This window comes from Artemia franciscana, chromosome 11 (assembly GCF_032884065.1).
Source record: "Artemia franciscana chromosome 11, ASM3288406v1, whole genome shotgun sequence".
Lineage (NCBI taxonomy): Eukaryota > Metazoa > Arthropoda > Branchiopoda > Anostraca > Artemiidae > Artemia > Artemia franciscana.
Window position 1 is genome coordinate 29,762,072 of NC_088873.1, and position 19,338 is coordinate 29,781,409.

Below are 19,338 nucleotides of genomic sequence, written 5' to 3' on the forward strand. Positions count from 1 at the left end.
CGCATGGGCCGCCATTACGCAACACCCAACGTGTGTGCTCTGCTCAGTAACAAATTCTCCATTCTTCGCTGAAGTATAGCATGTCACGTTAGCATGCGTCTTGGGATTTCTTGAAACGTCTTGAAAAAAAGAAATTTGAAGAAAAATGTCTTAGAACACGTCTTTAGATGTATTGAAACGTCTTGAGACATCTTAAAGAAAAATTTCTCTAAAATGTCTTGAGATGTCTTGAAACGTCTTGAACAAAAAAATATGTCTTAATAAAATTTCTCCGCTTTACTAGTGGACTCTATTATGCCCTATTTAGTATTTATAAAAAAAAGGATTTAGCAACCATAACAATTGACGGGCAAATCTTTTATGCATATTCACGAATACCGATTGATGCCTTAGAATGACAACCTCAGTTTTAAGCCTTTCTGAAAGACATGTCTCAATAAATCCGATTGTGAAGGACTCAATTAGAGTATTCATACCATTTGTTTCCTTATCTCTTATTGACTCAAAATATTCTAAGGAACTTCCCCTTTATCTGGCTATTAAGTATTTTCCCATAGTTTTGACATCAAATCGTTCCTTTATTTAACTAACAAAAATTTATTTATCAATAAATTCATTGACATCAAGAAATCCCAATCCCAGAGTACGATTTTTGAAATTTCAAGCACCGCTGTAGGGGAGGTTTTTTTCTTATTTCCCCCTCTGTTAAAGCCATTTTGATTAAATTAAAAACCCTCTCCTATCTTCTCGATTTAGTTTTTTGTCTGCAGCTAGATGTAGTGAAGTAAGAATAGGCTATTGCCTTGATGGGGATATGGGAGGCGAAACTTCTGACCTCTATTGTCGCCCAAGTTCAGAGTACTTGTGCCTTTTATTGTCGCCCAACTGTAAAGGTTACAGTTCCCCGTCAGGTTAAAGATGCAATATATAAACTAGTGCAAATATATTTACAACTGTAAATCTATACATACACTCTCATCAACCCAAAGCAATCTAAAATGCAGGAGTGGTCAAAGGTTAAAGTTATCTAAGAGAAATAGTGCCCACTTGTCAGCGGGGTTGACAATATGTATGCCTTAACAAAAAATTTCCTTGGAAAACTTCCCCGCACAAAATTCCCCCACAGAAACTTTCCCCTTAAAATTCCCACCTCCCACGGCAAGTTCCCTACCAAGAAAATTTCCCCGAAAACTGTGGTTGGAAAATTCTCCCCGAAAGTAAAATTGAGCAGCCAAAAGGAACTTAAGACAAATCAAACAGTTTGTGGTAACGAACTTGTAGTGAGGAGCGACCCGGCTCAATAGTAATCAAAACTCAAAAAATTGAATTTTGATATCAATAGCTACATCAAAAGAATTGCATTTTAATACTGATTTTAAATATATAAGTTTCATCAAGTTTAGTCTTACCCATCAAAAGTTACGAGCCTGAGAAAATTTGCCTTATTTAAGAAAATAGGGGTAAACACCCCCTAAAAATCATGGAATCTTAATGAAAATCACACCATCAGATTCAGCGTATCAGAGAACCCTACTGTAGAGGTTTCAAGCTCCTATCTACAAAATGTGGAATTTTGTATTTTTTGCCAGAAGACAAATCACAGGTGCGTGTTTATTTGTTTGTTTGTTTGTTTTTTTTTTCTTTTTCCCAGGGGTCATCGTATCGACCAAGTGGTCCTAGAATGTCGCAAGAGGGCTCATTCTAACGGAAATGAAAAGTTCTAGTGCCCTTTTTCAGTGACCAACAAAATTGGAGGGCATCTAGGCCCCCTTCCACGCTCATTTTTTTCCCAAAGTCAACAGCTCAAAATTTTGAGATAGCCATTTTGTTCAGCATAGCCGAAAACCATAATAGCTATGTATTTGGGGATGATTTACTCCCCTACAATCCCTGGGGGAGGGGCTGCAAGTTACAAACTTTGACCAGTGTTTACAAATAGTAATGGTTATTGGGAAGTGTACAGACGTTTTCAGGGGGATTTTATTTTGTTTGGGGGGTGGGGCTGAGGGGAGGGGTCTATGTTGGAGGATCTTTCCTTTGAGGAGTCTGTCATGGGGGAAGAAAAATTCAAGGAAAAGGGCGCATGATTTTCTAGCATTACTATAAGAAAACAATGAAAATAAAACATGAAAACGTTTTTTCAAATGAAAGGTAGGAGTAGCATTGAAACTTAAAACGAACAGAGATTATTACGCATATGAGGGGTTCTAAAAATATTTTAGCATAAAGAGCGAGGTATTTAGAAGGAGATAAATACCTCGCTCTTTATGCTAAAGTATTTTTAGTAATTTCAACTATTTATTTTACGGCCTTTCTGATTCAGGGGTCATTTTTAAAGAATTGGGACAAAACTTAAGATTTAGTGTAAAGAGAGAGGTATTAACGAGGATACAAACCCCCTTGTATACATAATAAAAATATAAGATTAAGAAAGTTTGTTACGTAAGTTGCTAATTTATAAGTTACGTATATTTTTTACTAATAAAAACGTTCGTTAAAAATTAAAAGTTCTAGTTGCCTTTTTAAGCAACCGAAAAATTGGAGGGCAACTAGGCCTCCTTCTACACCCCTTATTTCTCAAAATCGTCTGATCAAAACTAAGAGATAGCCATTTATCCAAAAAAAGAATTAATATACAAATTTCATTTTAATAATTTATGTGGGGAGAGCCAAAACCAAACATGCATTAATTCAAAAACGTTCAGAAATTAAATAAAAAAAAAACTAATTTTTTTAGCTGAAAGTAAGGAGCGACATTAAAACTTAAAACGAACAGAAATTACTCCGTATATAAAATGGGTTGTCTCCTCCGCAATCCCTCGCTCTTTACGCTAAAGTTTGACTCTTTGCCACAATTCTACTTTTTAAAACAATTAAAAGCTTTAGCGTAAAGAGCGAGGGATTGCGGAGGAGACGACCCATTTTATATACGGAGTAATTTCTGTTCGTTTTAAGTTTTAATGTCGCTCCTTACTTTCAGCTAAAAAAAATTAGTTTTTTTTATTTAATAAAAAGAAGGAACAAAAGCGCACGTTTTGTGATGGGGATTCAATTACTTTCTTGAAAACTTGCTTAACTGTAACCATTGATTGCTTAATAGGAACAAAGAGTTTCTTCAATTTTAAATTTCCTTGTTTCAACTTAGAGTTAAACCTCATTGTAAATAAATTAAATTAAGATACAATAATGGCAAAAAGCTAGGTAAGTCTTGTATGTAAGAGTCATTTTACCCTTCTTATTGCTAGATATGCATAGAGTCTTTTAGTTTACCCTTTCTTCCTTGCTTAATTCAGAGCTTGAGGTCCAAGTCACATCCTCCCCTCCTTGGAAATTTCAACTCAATATCCCAACCTGTCGATGGGAAATATCAGAAGTACAAAGTGCAAGTCATAGTGTTCTGAACCATACGTGCTGGTTCCAGAGAATAACCTTAAAAAAAATTTGATATTTTGACCTTAAAAACGATCGAACAATCTCTAGAAATTCTTAGCTGATAAGACAACCAAGAAGGAAACGCATACTTGTTTTTGCTATTAAGCAAACATTAATAATTAGCATCATCTGAAAGTAAAGATCAGTATTAAACCCTAAAACCAGCAGAATTATAGTAGAGACCACTACTTCCCCAACTCTATGTAGGTCGTAGAAACTTGGGGGGGGGGGGGGCTTGTTATATCGAAAATTAAAAGCTTTTCCGAAAGTCAATTGTGATCGGACAACAGTCAGCCAACGTCTTAGGGTATTTCTTGCTATTTGGTCCTTCTGTAGCCTTTAAGACATCTGACCAACATTACAAGGTAATATTCGTCTCAGAGTAGCTTTAAAACATCGATTTGTATGCATACAAGGATGTTATTGCCACTGGAGAACCTGGAATAAGGGCCTGAAACCTCGAATAAGGGCGATAAATTGTTAGAATAATTCACTCTTCACATGAAGATTTTATAGCGGCAAAAAATGGGCTGCGTTTAACCTTGGTTATCTAGTGGTATGAAATTTTGGGTTTTGTTGTAGCATTTGTCGTAGCATTGTTTGCTACGAGAAGAAGGCGAGGACAGAAGCTCTTTAATACGCTAAAAAAAACTTTTTACATTTACAGTCGTAAACTCTTCAAACTATTGATAATTTTGAAATCAGTCCTTCCTTCAATAAACAACATTAAAAAGGGTAAAGTTTTTTTTTTATGTAGGCCTGAAACTTATATGAAAACTAATTATTGTGATTAGTAGATATGAATAACAAGGCTAATAGATAATTTTACACCTCCACTTTATCTTCTAAGTAAATTTATAGACATGCACCTGGTGTGACTACCTCAACGACATGTGTTTATTCGTCCTCTACGATGTTGTGTAAGAGTCACAAGTGCTCACATTAGAAATGATAGCATGCATTTTTTTGTTTTATAGTTATCCTATGCATAAATTACATAGTTCTACGACCTTAATTATTAATCCCACAGTTTAACCAAACTATAACCCATAATTACCGCAATGACTGTGGTATTGGGTGCTATAGTGATGTATAAAAGGCTTCAAATAATTGATAAAATTAACAGTTGGAGCCAGTCACTTACTAAGCTATAACAAAAGTGCTTTCAACGGTTCAATATGATGAAAGCTGTATTTCTATTGGCTCTTTTTGCAATGTTTACTGTCGCTTTCGGTAAGAAATTAGGTTTGGTTGCAACATAATAAAATCATAATCAATGAATTTAACACACTGACTATCTGTTACAAGGGATCTATATTTTGAACAAATTGCGAAAATTTGCTGCTTTATAGAAAATACAACTAAGAGAAAGTTCTAGTGTAGTTTTAGACTTGTACCAAGGGGATGCGCCATCAATTAATAGGGAGGCACATACATCTTATAACTTTTAATCTCTATAGTTTTTGAAAACTACATTTTTCTGAGCTATATCTCTGGAAAATTTCTTTTTCGACATTTTCATTGAAAAAAGATATATTTGCCCCACCCTAGATTATGGAAAACATATTTGGTCCACTTTCTTATTTCCATGGGTTGCACCCACTGTCAAAAGAAAGAAAACAACCTATTCCCAGGAAGAGAGTTTTACAAAATGTGTGTATTGCAGTAAAACCACTTGTAGAATGGACCACTGTTTTTGTGGACTATAATATTCTTTTTCGATTCAAACAAACCCCGAATCAACTCAATACCTTATATTTCTTAGAGACAAAATAAAAAATATAAATAAAAATTAAATTCAATTTAGATGGTAAATAATCCTTCAAAATCAATTTCGTCATCAATAACATTTTATAATTTTTCGAGATGATAAGAACAAATATGAATGAAGACTAAATGACACATAGACGGTAAATAGCTCTTCAATAGTCAATATCGCCATTAAAACAATGTGTAAAAGACTATCTAAATCTAGCACTGAAGGTTTTTTATTGTTATCTTCTTTATTTCATTTCTTTGCTTGAGCTGACCTTTGTTGATCCATGGCCCTAAAATTGGATTTACCTAAATAAGAAACAAACACATTTATAATTGAATTCCTTTTTTTTAAACTCAGAAATTTATTTTACAGACAATTTAGGTTTATTATATTTTATTTGAAACTATTACTTGCTAGTCGGTTCTTTTTGATTTTTATAGTCTTCAATTTAGAAGTCGACTAAAATGTTAAAACAACTGAAATTCCAACAGCTTGATACTTACTTAAAAACTGACATTGTTTTTCTTTTAAATGAACATTACAGGTCCTTGACAGTATATATTAAATCTTTCCATGTAGGTGATCGTTTTTGATAGATAATCCTAGTTATAGAAGAAACAACGGATGTAAATATTCTGCCTTTTTATAGTTACAATTATAAAGTGACTGGTTCTATTTGAAAAAATATATTCTACTTCTAGAAGTAGCAGCAGAGTTAAAACATTATGTATTTTTGTAGTCACAGCTTAAGAATAGCTGGTTTTTATTTGAATAAAAATTTCTGATTTTGTTATGTAATGTGTAATTTATTTACTCATTATATCAAAAAAAGAAACGGTGAGTGTTTCTTGGTTGTTGCACACCACATGAAAAAAAAACAAAAAAAAACAGCTAAATAAACACCTAACATGAGAAAATTTATCAGGTACAGTGGTAACTCAGAGGACTGGGTATCTATATCACCTTGACTTTTAGCCCTCCGAAATCTATGTCTCTCGGTAGATTTTTCGTTTCTCTAAATATAAAAATAACATTCTTGGAGGCCTTTTCAATAAATCGATTCTTTTTGGTATTCTCACTAAAAAGAAAAAATAATTATCCCTCGACTACTCCTAGGTATTCACTGTTCTAAGATCGTTTATTGAATTTCATATTAACTGTAAAAAATGCTGAAAAACTTGGTAGTTTCCCTAAATTTCCTTGATTTGACACCTCTGCGTATCAATTAAACGAAAAAACATGTTCAAACATAAATAATCTAATAGTTCTACCAATATGAAATGCTTCAGCCCAGCTCCTTATTTTTCTTATATGTTTAAGTATTTTTATATTCTTATGGAATCCTAAAAGTCTTCTAAAACAAGACAAAAAAAAAAAGCATAAATAAAAAGTGAACAACAGCCTTACGAAATAGCAAGCATTTTGTATACGTAAATAATGTAAACACATATACGTAAATACGTAAAATGTAAATAATTATTGCTGACACCCTTTTGTTCTACCCTTACCTTAAGTTTTTCAGCATTTTTTACAGTTAATTTGATTAAAGTTAATTTGGTTTAATTTGGTTAAACAGTTAATTTGATTAAACAGTTAATTTGGTTAAAGGATATAGCTTCTTGGAACTAGAAACTGTAGTTTTAAATCTTTGTCCTGAAAACATACAAAAACATGAAGGATCTATGCTTTAGTCTTCTTGATCAAATCCCATTTGAGTTGTTGGCTTTTATTTTGTTAGTCTCCATTGTTTATGTGTTGCAATATTTTAATAAAAGTGAAGTTTTTTCCGTTTATTCTCTCTGTCCTTTTTAAATTACTACAAGCAGGCATACCAATAAATGAATAATGAAAAGAAGTAGTAATAGTTATAGTTGAAGAAAAGAAGGAAAAAAAAATACAAAGGGCATGTGACTTAGTCTATTTCTTTGAATTAACTTAAATACAAATCCACGAAAAACTTTTCAATGAAAAGTAGTGAGCTTCATTAAACCAGTAATGAGAAGAAATAAAGTTAGATAATCTTCCAAGCGTATAACTACCGCAAATCTCCATCAATAAATAAAAAAAAAAAACAAGGACGAACAGAAACTACAAAAAGAACCGAGTCAAACTCAAAACGAGCAAAAATTAACATGAGTAGGCCTAACAACCTTCTGCCTTCTTAAGACCTGAACATAATTTGTACTTTACTGAAGACAAAATATATCTTAAATATTTTCACTTTTAGATTTTGAAAGATAAGAAATTGTTGAAGCTTTGTGGAATAAAATCGATATATGTATATTAAACTGACAATCCACGGTCATTTGCGTTTTTTTTTTTTCATTTAAGTGCAAATTATATATTTTTTTTTTTTTGTATTTTTTTTTTTGTAATTTCTGAATGTTTTGGGTTTCATTTATTTCTTGATCGTGATTTATTGTATTTTTGTGCTTCGAAGATTATTTGACTTCATTTCTGCCATTTTTGGTTTAATGGAGCTCTTTACTTTTCTCTGGAAAACTCGTTTTTGGAAAAGGTTTTTAAATTAATTCCTATTCTTTTTACATTGACTTAGTCTTTTTTGCCCAGAAATTTGTTTTATATCTTATGGTTTTGAAACAGTTCGTGATAACGAGCTGTAAATAAGGAGCAGCCAGGCTCAATAGTAACCAAAAATCTAAAAAACAAAGTTGTGCTACCAGTAAATATATCAAAAGAATCCAATTTTTCTGCTGATTTAAATATGTACGTTTTTGTTAAGTTTAGTCTTACCAATCAAAGGTTACGGGCCTGAGAAAATTTGAGCGATTTTAGAAAAAAAGGGTCATCAGATTCAGCGTATCAGAGAACCCTACTGTAGAGGTTTCAAGCTTCTATCTGAAAGAATATGGAATTTTGTATTTTTCAAACAGTTCTTGGTAACAAACTGTAAGTAAGGAGTAACCCTACTCATTAATAACTGAACTCTAAAAGACGTGTTTCTAATAATTTGTGTGCTAAGTCATGCTAAGTGTTACTTTTTTTGATACCAATGGATACAGCCAAAGAATTGCATTTTTATGCTGATTAGAAACAAACAAAATTCACCAAGTTTAGTCTTATCCATCGAAAGTCACGAGCCTGAGAATATTTGCTTTATTTCCAAAAAATGAGCAGAAACACCCAAAAAGCCATAGAATCTTAATGAAAATCACACCATCAGATTCAGCGTATCAGCAAACTCCACTGTAGAGTTTTCAAGCTCCTATTTAGTAAAATGTGGAACTTTGTATTTTTTGCCAGAAAAGAGATCATGGATACGTGTTTATTATTTTTTTTCGCTTGCTTTTCTGTACAGGGGTGATTGTGTCAGTCCAGTGGTCCTAGATTATCGCGAGAGGGCTCAGTTTAGCGAAACTTTAAGGTTCTAGTACCCTTTTTAAGTGACAAATAAACTGGGGGGCAACTATACCGCCTCCCACGCTCATTTCTTCTCAAATTCACCCGATAAAAATTTGAAACAGCCACTTTGTTCTGCATATTTGAAAAATACTTGAATATGTGTAAAATGACCCCCCCCCCACAGTCCCTGGGGGAAGCCACAAGTTTTGAACTTTGTCCATTGTTTAAATAGTATTTGTTATTGGGAAGTATACAGCCACTTATGTTTTTTGGAGGGGGATTGGGCTTGAGTTGGATTTTTATAGGGAGAGTCTTCTTTGAGAAGGAAAATTTCTGGGGAGCGAATATTCCAGGGGAAGTGTAACACTGGGGGGGGGGGGGTTGACAGAATCATTATACGAAATCCTTTTTAATTGTCTTAACTTCTCTTTGCCAGTTTTTTTTATGTAGAGATGTTCCGGTTTTGATTCCTGAAAAATAAGCTCCATGGAAGAGGGAATTTCTGGAGTGACCGAAAAACCGATTAGTGATTTAAGTCTTGTTCAAATAAAAAAAAAATGCTAAGAAGAATTCTTCAGGGTGAATCGTCGAATAGCGATTTTACATGGAGGGGATTCTCTACGAGGATGGAACTGTCTAGAGGGATTTTGGGGGGGGGTTTGCAATTTAGGTTGGAGGAAATTTGCATCGTGGAGTTTTGTGTGAAAGGGAGGGGTATATTTCGTAGAGGGTGAGCCATATTTACTGGCATTATTTGAAAAACGAACAGATATTATGCCAAAATATGAAGGATTGCCCCCTCCTCAATACTTTAATCTTTATGCTAAAATTTGACTGGTTACTAAAATCGAAACACAGGGGCTGTTTAATTAAAAAGGAAGCTGTTTTAAAAGTGTTTACAGCGTTAGCGTAAAGAGCAGGGTAGTAAGGAGGGGATGACCCTTCATATCCGGAATAAATCGGCAAAAATTAAAATGCAATTTTTTTTTTAACTTTTCATGTAAGGTGAGCCAAATTCGAACTTGAATTAGGTGAAAAAGGTTAAGAAATTAAACAAAAAAAGCAAGTTTATTTTAACTGAAAATAAGAAGCAACTTCAAAACTTAAAAGGAACAGAAATTATTCCGTATATGTAAGTGTCTGTCTCCTCTTCAACGTCTCGCTCTTTACGCTAAAGTTTGACTCTTTGTCACAACTCTTTTTTTAAACAATAAAAACTTTAGCGTAAAGAGCGATGCGTTGAGGAGGGGATACCACCTTTCATATACGGATAACTTTCTGTTTGTTTTAAGTCTCCATCTCCCTCCTTACTTTCAGTAAAAAAAAAATGTTTCTTTTGTTTGATTGCCACAGTAGAAAAATCACGATTGCGTGTTTATTTGTTGTTTGTTTTTACCAGGGGTGATCGTATTGACTGAGTAGTTAATACCTTTCCTCCTTAACGACTCGCTATTTACGCTTAAGTTTCACTCTTTGTCAAAATTACTTTTTTTAAACAACAAAAACTTTAGCGAGGCATTGAGGGCCCCTTTCATATACAAAATAGTTTCTGTTCGTTTTAAGTTTCAATGTCGCTCCTAACTTTCAATTCAATTTTTTTTTTGTATAATTGTCAGAAGAAAGATCACGGCTGCATGTTAATTTCTTTTCTTTTCAAGGGGATGATTGTATCGACCCAGTGGTCCTAAAATATCGTGATAGGGCTCTTTCACTCGAAAATTGGAAGTTCTTTTGCCCTTTTGAAGTGACCAAAAAAATTGGAGGGCAACTAGACCCCCTCCCACATCCTTTCGTTTCTAAAAATGGTCTGATCTAATTTTTGGGATGGCCATTTTGTTCAAGATAGTGGAAAGGCCAAATAACTATGCCTTTGCAGATATCACAACCCCTCACAGCCCATGGGGCAAGGTCTAAGTTACAAAATTTGCCTATTGTTTACATCGAGTGTTTGTTATTAAGAAGTAAGCATACATTTTTCCTGGGAAGGGTGAATTTTTTACTGGTTAGATTTCCCATGGGGATAATTTCCATGGGGAGGGAGGTTTGGGGTGGGGTGTATTTTTCCAGGAAAAATTTACAATAGGAGAATTTACCAGAAATCCAATACAAAATTCTTCTTATGCCTCGCTTTCTCATTGCCGATTCAAATTCACACGTGGAGTTGTTAAGGGTAATTGTCCGGGGTAAATTTTCAACAGGATTGAAGTGTCTACAGAGTAAATCCGTGGAGAGGATGGACCTATTCGTGAAGGTGTAGCTAGATTTCCTGGTATTACTTAAAAAATGTCAGATATTAAATTAAAAAAAAAATCAACTGAAAGTAAGGAACAACATTAAAACATAAAACAAACAGAAATTATTACGTATATGGTGGGGGTTACTCCTCCTCCTTTTGATCAGATGTGTCTTGGGAAATGATTGGCTTGGGTGAGAGGGGCTGGCTACCCTCCATTCACTTTTTACTCTTACAAAGGTCACTAGAACTTCTGATTTACAATCCAATACCCCCCTCCGAAGTGTATACGACCACTCTTTTCATAAAAATCTTATAAGCCCCCAAGGCATAACTTACACCCCTTGCCTCACCCTTACACCCCTTGTCTCAAAATTTTGATTGGATGTATTTTAGGGACTGACGGGTGGAGGGAGGGCTGGTGGCCCTACAATCACTTTTTACTATCAAAATGGGTCCTAAAACTTGCAATTTCTAATTAAATGAGCCCAGTTTGATGCTTCTACAACATTCCCTTCTATACAAAACGCATTAGTCTAAAGCAAATAATAAAAAAAAAAAATACATTTTGCTCAGACCGCTCTTTACTTAGGCAGCGCTGTTGCGCTGTCAATGATTATATTTAACTATATTTCGAGTTTTCTGTATATTAGATGTTGCTTTCATGGTTTTATTAATATGCAAGTTTGTTTTTGATTATCTTTTATTTGTTCATCCTTTTCAATAACCTTTATAAGGTCTTAGATGTAAATGAATAATTATGAAAAAAATTCTAGCCTTTCCTCAAGATATTCGTCAAGAGGAAAAGGTCCCTGTCAATGCCGATGAAGAAGAAGCTGCAGGCCGCTTTGGCTACTGGGGTAAGTTTGAGAGCAAGTGTTTTATATATTTACTGGAGATAATTTCTTTTTAAAACTTAAAAAAATTGATAAGATAAGTGTTTAACATTAGTTTTATTTTGCATAGGGATTATTCGTAATTTGGTTTCTAATTATTTACTATTTTCTTGCGTCAACAGCAGGTCTCAATAAAAAAAAAGAAAAAAATATTGCAATTTCGCAATCAGTAGCTTGTTATTTTTTTTAGCAGAACAGGAGGTTCCAATTAACAAGGTGATGCTGCTATCCTTTCTCTTGTTTCCTTGATCAAAATGAAAGAAATAAAATCTCATCTGGAATTAATCATAAAACATAGCGATTTTCAGTAGCAATTTTTAATTGGCAATTTTCATATCAAAGCAATTTTTAAACTATAACAATTACATCACCTGAACAAGAAAGGAGCTATTGTTTCCTGTCCACTAGGGCTGATATGGCTAAACCAAGTTTTATAAATAAATACTCTGATAGGTTACCAAACATTGTGCCTCTTGGCTAAGAGTGTTTTGGAAAATTTTGACTTGGAACATTACAAATTTGAATTTTGAAGCTTAGAGCTGTTCTCACCCCAAAGTATTAACGCAGATTTAGCTGATCATTCCACATACATACTATGTCAGGCATGAAAAAGACGAGCCTCTTGTCCTCGTTTGTCCATAAAAAAATAATTGTAATACTATCTAACAATTTAGGGATTGAGCTGGTATAAATCCACAGTCATTATATATTATATAGGATGACCTTTAATAATAAATTAAGCATATTGACAGCTACAAATGTTCTTTCTGAAGCTTCAAACAGCCCCATCTCTGTTTTGAACTGACCTCATCTCTTGTACCAGAAGAGGTCTCAAAATCTTTATCTTAAAGCTAGTAAAACTTTAAAAGTATGCATTTAATTTTTTTTGAAATTTAACCACCGATAAAAACCCGGCCTAGTTCTATTGAGAAATGGCTTATGAAAAATAGAGATGTGATTTAATGATTTCACGGTAAGGAAGCCATAAATATTACAGGTTATTACAGGTTGATACAGGTTTAGTCTTATCGTTGTCGAGTGATTTTTTGGCAAGAAAATTAGTACTTTAGTTCATACAACACGATTTTAGACAGGTTTTTTAATTTTTTTTTTATTTTTGTTGTATGACATCCTTGTATGACAGCAGTTCGCCGGAAAAATGAATTCCAGAATAGGAATAGACCTGATAGAAACTCTATTTTTAAGAGCTTCAATTTCATGGGCAAGTTTGAAAACAGTTTAGGAAGGGCTGGTGAAACAACAGGAACAAGAAGCTAAGGAAACTGACCACAAAAAATATGTCATAAAATGATCTAATAATAAAATATAACATAAATGTGTGCTTTTGAGCATTCCAATGCAACTATAACATTTAAAAAATTCATTTATTTTATTTACATGCATAACATGGATTAATAACTCACCACATGTTCTACTTTCTGGGACTTCATTAACAGGTTAATGCCTCAGAAAGCTTAATTTGTAGGACCCAGATGCCATTTGAATCATTTGCGTGCTGAATCATTTGAATGTATGTGATCAAAAATAAAACTGAACTATTCTTTTAGTTACAGGGTTCGCCATATTGAACTTTTCTTGGGCGAATAGTTAAACATTATAAAAATTTGCTTGGAGAATAAAATTGATAAATAATTGTAAAAACTATCTTATGCCATTAAACCATTCAATATAAAATCATGGTAAAATTGACACTGATTTAAGCTTAGAACAATTCTAGGACATGCATGCATTGAATATTCAAACACTACATACTATACTGTGTTTTCAATATTGCTTAAAAAACATAAAACTTAATACTGAGATTTTGAAAAGTACTGAACTTGAGAAATATAGACCAAACTGTTATAATATATATGGTAAGATTGATGACGATCTGAAAAAGTAATCAGTTCATCAAGAAAGATGAAAACGAAAAAAAGGTATTATTTAAAAGTCGTTTTGAATTGCTCAAACACTATCCTTTACAACTTTATCAAAGTTGAACTATTTATAGAAATCGTAAATTCGCAGGTAAAACATGTTTACATAAGAATTAGAAATATACATATTCAGATCTTGCGTATTAGGAAATAAAACCTATTTATTACAGGTCTCTCATCCCTTGGTGGCTATGGAGGTGGATATGCGGGACATCGCCAAACTTATTCCAGCTATGGGAGCTATGGCTCGCAAGGTGGTTTTGGTGGCTTTGGAAGCGGCTTCGGATTCGGAAGATAAAAGTGTCAGTTCCCACTTTTCGTTCAAATTTTCTCGGAAATAATCGAATTTACTCAATAAAAGATTTTACGCAATGGGTCGTTTTTTAAAGTATGCTTTTTAAGTTAGGAGCTTTTGAGCTCTAGTTTCTTATAATTTATTTTTAGTTAAACTGGTTTAACTGTAATATTTGAAAAAAAAGTAGAAATTACCAACAGCAAAGGGATTGTCATTTCAAAGATCTAAATCCACATACTTTGGTATTTCTAAAAACAAGCAGGACAAAGATTTTTATAGCAGGTTTTGTCCACTATGGTTACTTTTTTGGAGGTATGGGATATTTACCAGCCAAGTTCAGGAAAAATACACTTTTATAGTTTTCCTCGAACAGGACATATCCATACACATTCGCTCGAAGGTGACAACACAATCTTAAGTCGAGTTGTAGTTCTCGATCTCTCCTGGTCTCGACTCAAGAAGTTCTCTCGTGCATTATAGACAGTAGAATGTCCATTTTATTTCATTTTGAAATGTATAAAACCGTTGGTAGGCTCCTGGTCAAAGCAAAACTTTGAAATCCGTTGAGTATGTATTTCTTACAAAATCTTTGTCGGAATCTTTGCCGTTTTCCGAATCCTCCCAATTTTCTTGGATTAGATCTTCTTCAGAGTCACTAAGAGTTGAGATATTATCCTCGTCCTCACTTGCATAGAGTAATTCTTGGGTCTGTGATCTTGTAAGCCTTCTAGAAACCATCTAAAGGAAAAACCAAACGAAAGAAAACAGACGAAAAGGTCTAGTGTCAGTAATGTTCAGGCTCCTGAGGGCACATGCACGTTCCTACCTAAAGAGATGCTGAAATTAGAATTTCAACTGACACAAATCCCAGAAAAAAACTAGTAATACAAACCCTGGTTTTTGCAAAAAAGTTTGACCGTTACAATCGATTCATAAATTTTACTGGCTACTCTTGTTATGTCAGAAAAGTGCAGGGGTCCGTTCAAATTTGAAAGTGCCTGATAACTGGTGTCTCAAATAGGAATTTATGTGAAGGCACGTCTTGTTATGTGATGTTACCTACACGGGAATCTCGGAAAGCAGTTTGGCAGATGAAAAATTTACGAAGCGACAGTATCCAAGGGTTAGAAGAAATGAATAACCACCCTTGTTTGATCTGTATGCGATGAATAATTCAACTTCTTGGACCGGTAATATATCAGGTCCTATGATTTTCAGATACTTTGCAAAACTTTGTGGCGTTTTATCTGCTTTGGAAGATAATCTCCCTTTACTATACGTCGCTTGTCACAATTTTATATTGGTTTGTGATATCGACCCAAATTATATTATATTGCTTTTGTATATCATGATTTAGGCTTTAATATTGCGTTATTAAGGGTTGTAACCTACGATATATTAAGATGGAGTTTGTTTTTGTCATAAATTGCATTTTACTTTGAACAATGTACTTTCTTACTTACTAAAGTATAAACATATAATAATTTCTTTTCAAACAGACCCTTAAGTTGTTTAAAAAACAGACCACAGAACATTTGATGTTAAAAAACAACAAAAGAAAAAACAAGAAACAAGAGTAGAAAAAGAAATCGAGCAGTGATACTGAAGCAAAAACGGGATACCCTTTGTTGTTTAAAATAGGAGAGCGATCTTCCCTAAATTAGTTTTTGATAATCATTATTTCAAAGGTATAACTTTTATTTCGATTTGAAACGCTTTTAAGGGTTTATTGGTTATTTATCTAAATTCCGGTTAACATTCCTGAATATGATCGAAAAGCGATTTTTTCTCTTCTTACAGTTTTTATCCAAGTGTTTTTAAGAACAACAAAGAGAGAAAACAATTCAATAAAGAACAAACAAACGAGACTTCGGCCAGTAAAAACAAAAGAAAAACTAAGATTATGATCATAATTCGCCTGTATAAAACGAGGCGTCTTCTGCACAGACGAAAGAAAGATAAAAAATAATAAACAAAAACAAATAAAACCACCACTAATTATTAATAAAATATAATTTTGGCAACTGATCCTCATAGATCACAGAAGCTAATAGAGTTATGTCGATGAGAACACCAAAGTAACTGGATAAAAATTATGAATATCAAAGTTAAATGAATTATTTATACTGCAAAATAATCCTTTGGTTGGCTAGGTTTGAAGCGATTCTTTTTGGTCCGGTAGATAATCACGTCCCCTGGTGATTTTGTAAATTATTAATTCCATTGCTAACTATTGGTTCATTTTCCAAAAGATTATTATAAATTGGGTCAATATTTAAAATTTCTTGAATCCCTATTTATTGAAAGATTACCAAACATATAGTTTCTTATTTCAATAGCCTATCTTGCTTACTGAGACAAACTTCTATAAGCCATGGCCTCAACAAATTGTACAAAATGGTTAGGGTGAACGAAAATATGTTCAGCCAAAGCCGAAACAAAGATTTCAGGGGGCTTGCTCAATTGCAGAGTTTTTTTCTATTGAGTTGTGATACTCAATAAATCTCTTAACAAACTGTTGTTGTGTTCTACCAATATAAAATTTCCTAAAAAAACAAGGAATTCTATACACCCCACTTACTAAATACTCCTGAGTTTAGTCCTTACCAGAATTGTGGAAAGTAATTATATGTTTCACAAATTGGAAACATGTATTAATGTTATATTTCTGTAAAATTTGTTTAAGCTTCTCTCCCAAACCCGGTACATATGGTAAAAAAATAAAGCTTTTAGAAACATTCAATTCTGAAGACTGTGAAGCTCCAATTACTTTACTATTATGTCATGGCTGGCCAGTTTGGCTTAGATATCTCAGGGATTTTAAATTTATGGCTGTAATGGGCCGATTTTCGTTCTTTGCTTAGTAACAGCTATCGAATCATAACTTCATGGCAATTGAAACAAATTGACTTATTGTCATCAAGCATTAAGCTAAAATGCCTTATTAGTTATTTATTCCCAATGGACTATCTGCCATTTAAGAAACGAATGAGTTACCGTAAAACTTATTTCATTTGCACCTGGAAAGCTCATTATGCAAAGTGCAGGATACTTTTATGTCAATTAGATATATTAGGACTTTCAACCGATAGAAACATTATATTCCATGGTAGAAAATTGTAGTTTGGTGCCACAAAATAACTAAAAACTTGCACTTTTCAGTGGTAAAATCTTTTTCGACACCTTAAAAATGCACTAAAACTTTTTAGATTTGGTCCTCCTAAAAGATTCCTCATCTTTTAGGGTCATCTGTTTGATATAATTAAAAACAACACATATTAAAAAAACTTGTATTCGCAAAAGAAACTTATCTTTCTCTCGAAAAAATATTGCAAAATCGCATATTTTTAAATACAGGAGTTTAAAGTGAAGTTTTCTGATATGTTGAAGCTAACAGTGTTATTTTCATTAAGATAATTCACATTTTCTTGGAGGTGTTTCCCTCCTTTTTTGAAGATCAGGCAAGTCTTCTCTTGCTTATAGATTTGATGAGCAACAATGAATTTAATAATTTTATAGATTTGGTATTCTATTGAATTAGCAGTTGAGTAGGGCTGCGTTCTATTTCTATTTATTCACGTTTCTTTGAAAAACTTCTTTTTTGTAAAGTTTTTTTAGTAAATTTCTGTTTATTTTTTATTGCGAAACTTTTAGTTCTTCAGTTTTTCATGTCTCCGGTGTAAAAATTGGAATATCCAATTCTGTTTCACTAATTCTCTTCAGTTATTTTTGTTTTATTTCAACAACCCCACAATATTCCCTAAGAGCGTGAACTAACTGTCATAAACAATTCCTGGGATATCTCAGATACCCCCTTCTGACAACAAAATGCAAATAGTATATCTGATTGAATATTCCGACCCCTAGCAACTCCTAAGATATTGCAGATATACTCTATTGATAGCCTTGGCGCCTGTAACCTTTAATTTAAAATCTCCCTATGCATTCCCTAAATATTCAAGCACCATTCCTTAATATTCCCTAGTTGCGTGTTTCGATGTTGTTCAACATCCCTCGTATTTACTGATGGATGTCACAAGTAAATATAGTGCTATTTCTAAGGAGTGCAGTTACAGTCGCAAGTTGCAAGTAGTTGTGGCCGTTTCCAGGATATTACATATAGTTCTTTTTGATAGCTCGTATGCAAACAGTGTATTTTTATTTAGCTAAACGTATCCTTCAATATTACTCAAAATTTCACTTTAATACCCTTAGTTTTTTCAGACACACCTAGGATCAAACATTTCTCATTTTCCTAATGATCAATATTACATGTTAAAAATGCAGAAATCATATAGTTTATAATTCGTGCCCCGAAGGTTGCGTGGGCATACCTTTCACGGGACCAAAGTCATTAGACTTTGTGAGTATTTTGAATAAAATGCCTTTTTAACACCTCTATCAATCTAAATATGGAAAATCTAAAAGGAACATGGAGGGGGGATTGTTTGTTTTCCATTCTTTATTCAAATTTCCTCTCAACAAGATTTTGAAGTTCCAACTTCCTACGCTTAGGAATTAGCTAGAAGACGGCAGGCAATTGTGTTGTTTTGACTGTCCTTTTGCATATAGCGTCTTGATTTTCTTTGTCATCGCCTTGACATTTTCTAAAGGCTTTACCTTAATACCCCTAGGCTTTACAGACACTCACGGAGGCTCAGGTCCTAAACCTCTTTAATAGAAAGTAAGTCGTCCCGTGTATTTCAATCCCAGAAAGTGGGATTGAACCACATTTTTCGTATAGCCTACTGTTTGAAATACGGTCAGTCAACCGGGTACCCAGACAATCCGTGGACAATTTCTCTGGAAAACATCTAGTAAATTTTCATCCGTTTTTCGGAGTGCCCATGCTTCAGAACCATAATTGACCACCATCACTGTAGCTTCCAATGTTCTAATCTTGGTTTGTAGACTTATCTCTCTATTATTCCAAATCTTTTTTATTTGTAAAAAAAACACTCTGAGCCTTAGCTATTCTACTTTTAGCATCTTCACTGCTCCCAACGTCTTTACTAATAATAATACCAATGTAAGTGAAGCTGTCCACCTGATCAATATTTTTGTTACCCAACGTCACCTTTTCTTCTTTACTTATTCCTAGCCTTAGTGACTTAGTCTTCTCAACATCAATTTTCAAACATATTCTAGCACCCTGAACTCACAAAACCTCTAAGAAATCATTCATTTTGCTCACACTTTCATCTAATGTTCTTAAATTACCAGCATAATCTAACTCCATGAACGTTTTTCCTCCCCATTTGATTCCATGGTCCCCAAATCCCTTCCCTGTGCTCCTTAAGACGAAGTCCATTAAAATGATCCATGTAAGAGGGGATAGAACACAACCCTTCTTAACTCCAAAATTAGTACACAACCAGTTACTAACCTCATTTCCTTCCTTAACCGCAGCGGTATTATTC

General features: G+C 33.6%; 1 protein-coding gene across 1 annotated transcript; it reads left to right on the forward strand.

The window, feature by feature from the left end:
* Positions 1-4,529: 4,529 nt before the first annotated feature.
* On the forward strand, positions 4,530-13,995 carry LOC136033069 (keratin-associated protein 19-2-like). Its single transcript, XM_065713668.1, has 3 exons — positions 4,530-4,665; positions 11,564-11,647; positions 13,794-13,995. The coding sequence occupies exons 1-3, from the start codon at positions 4,611-4,613 to the stop codon at positions 13,919-13,921; spliced, it is 267 nt and encodes an 88-aa protein (XP_065569740.1). The 5' UTR covers positions 4,530-4,610; the 3' UTR covers positions 13,922-13,995.
* Positions 13,996-19,338: the final 5,343 nt, after the last annotated feature.

What these genes read in the sequence shown, in the direction of transcription:
- LOC136033069 (XM_065713668.1), top strand. Translation starts at nt 4,611, where the DNA reads ATGATGAAAGCTGTATTTCTATTGGCTCTTTTTGCAATGTTTACTGTC. An exon ending in AATGTTTACTGTCGCTTTCG is followed by an intron (nt 4,666 to 11,563) that starts GTAAGAAATTAG and finishes AAAAAATTCTAG; the next exon opens with CCTTTCCTCAAGATATTCGT. An exon ending in AGGCCGCTTTGGCTACTGGG is followed by an intron (nt 11,648 to 13,793) that starts GTAAGTTTGAGA and finishes TATTTATTACAG; the next exon opens with GTCTCTCATCCCTTGGTGGC.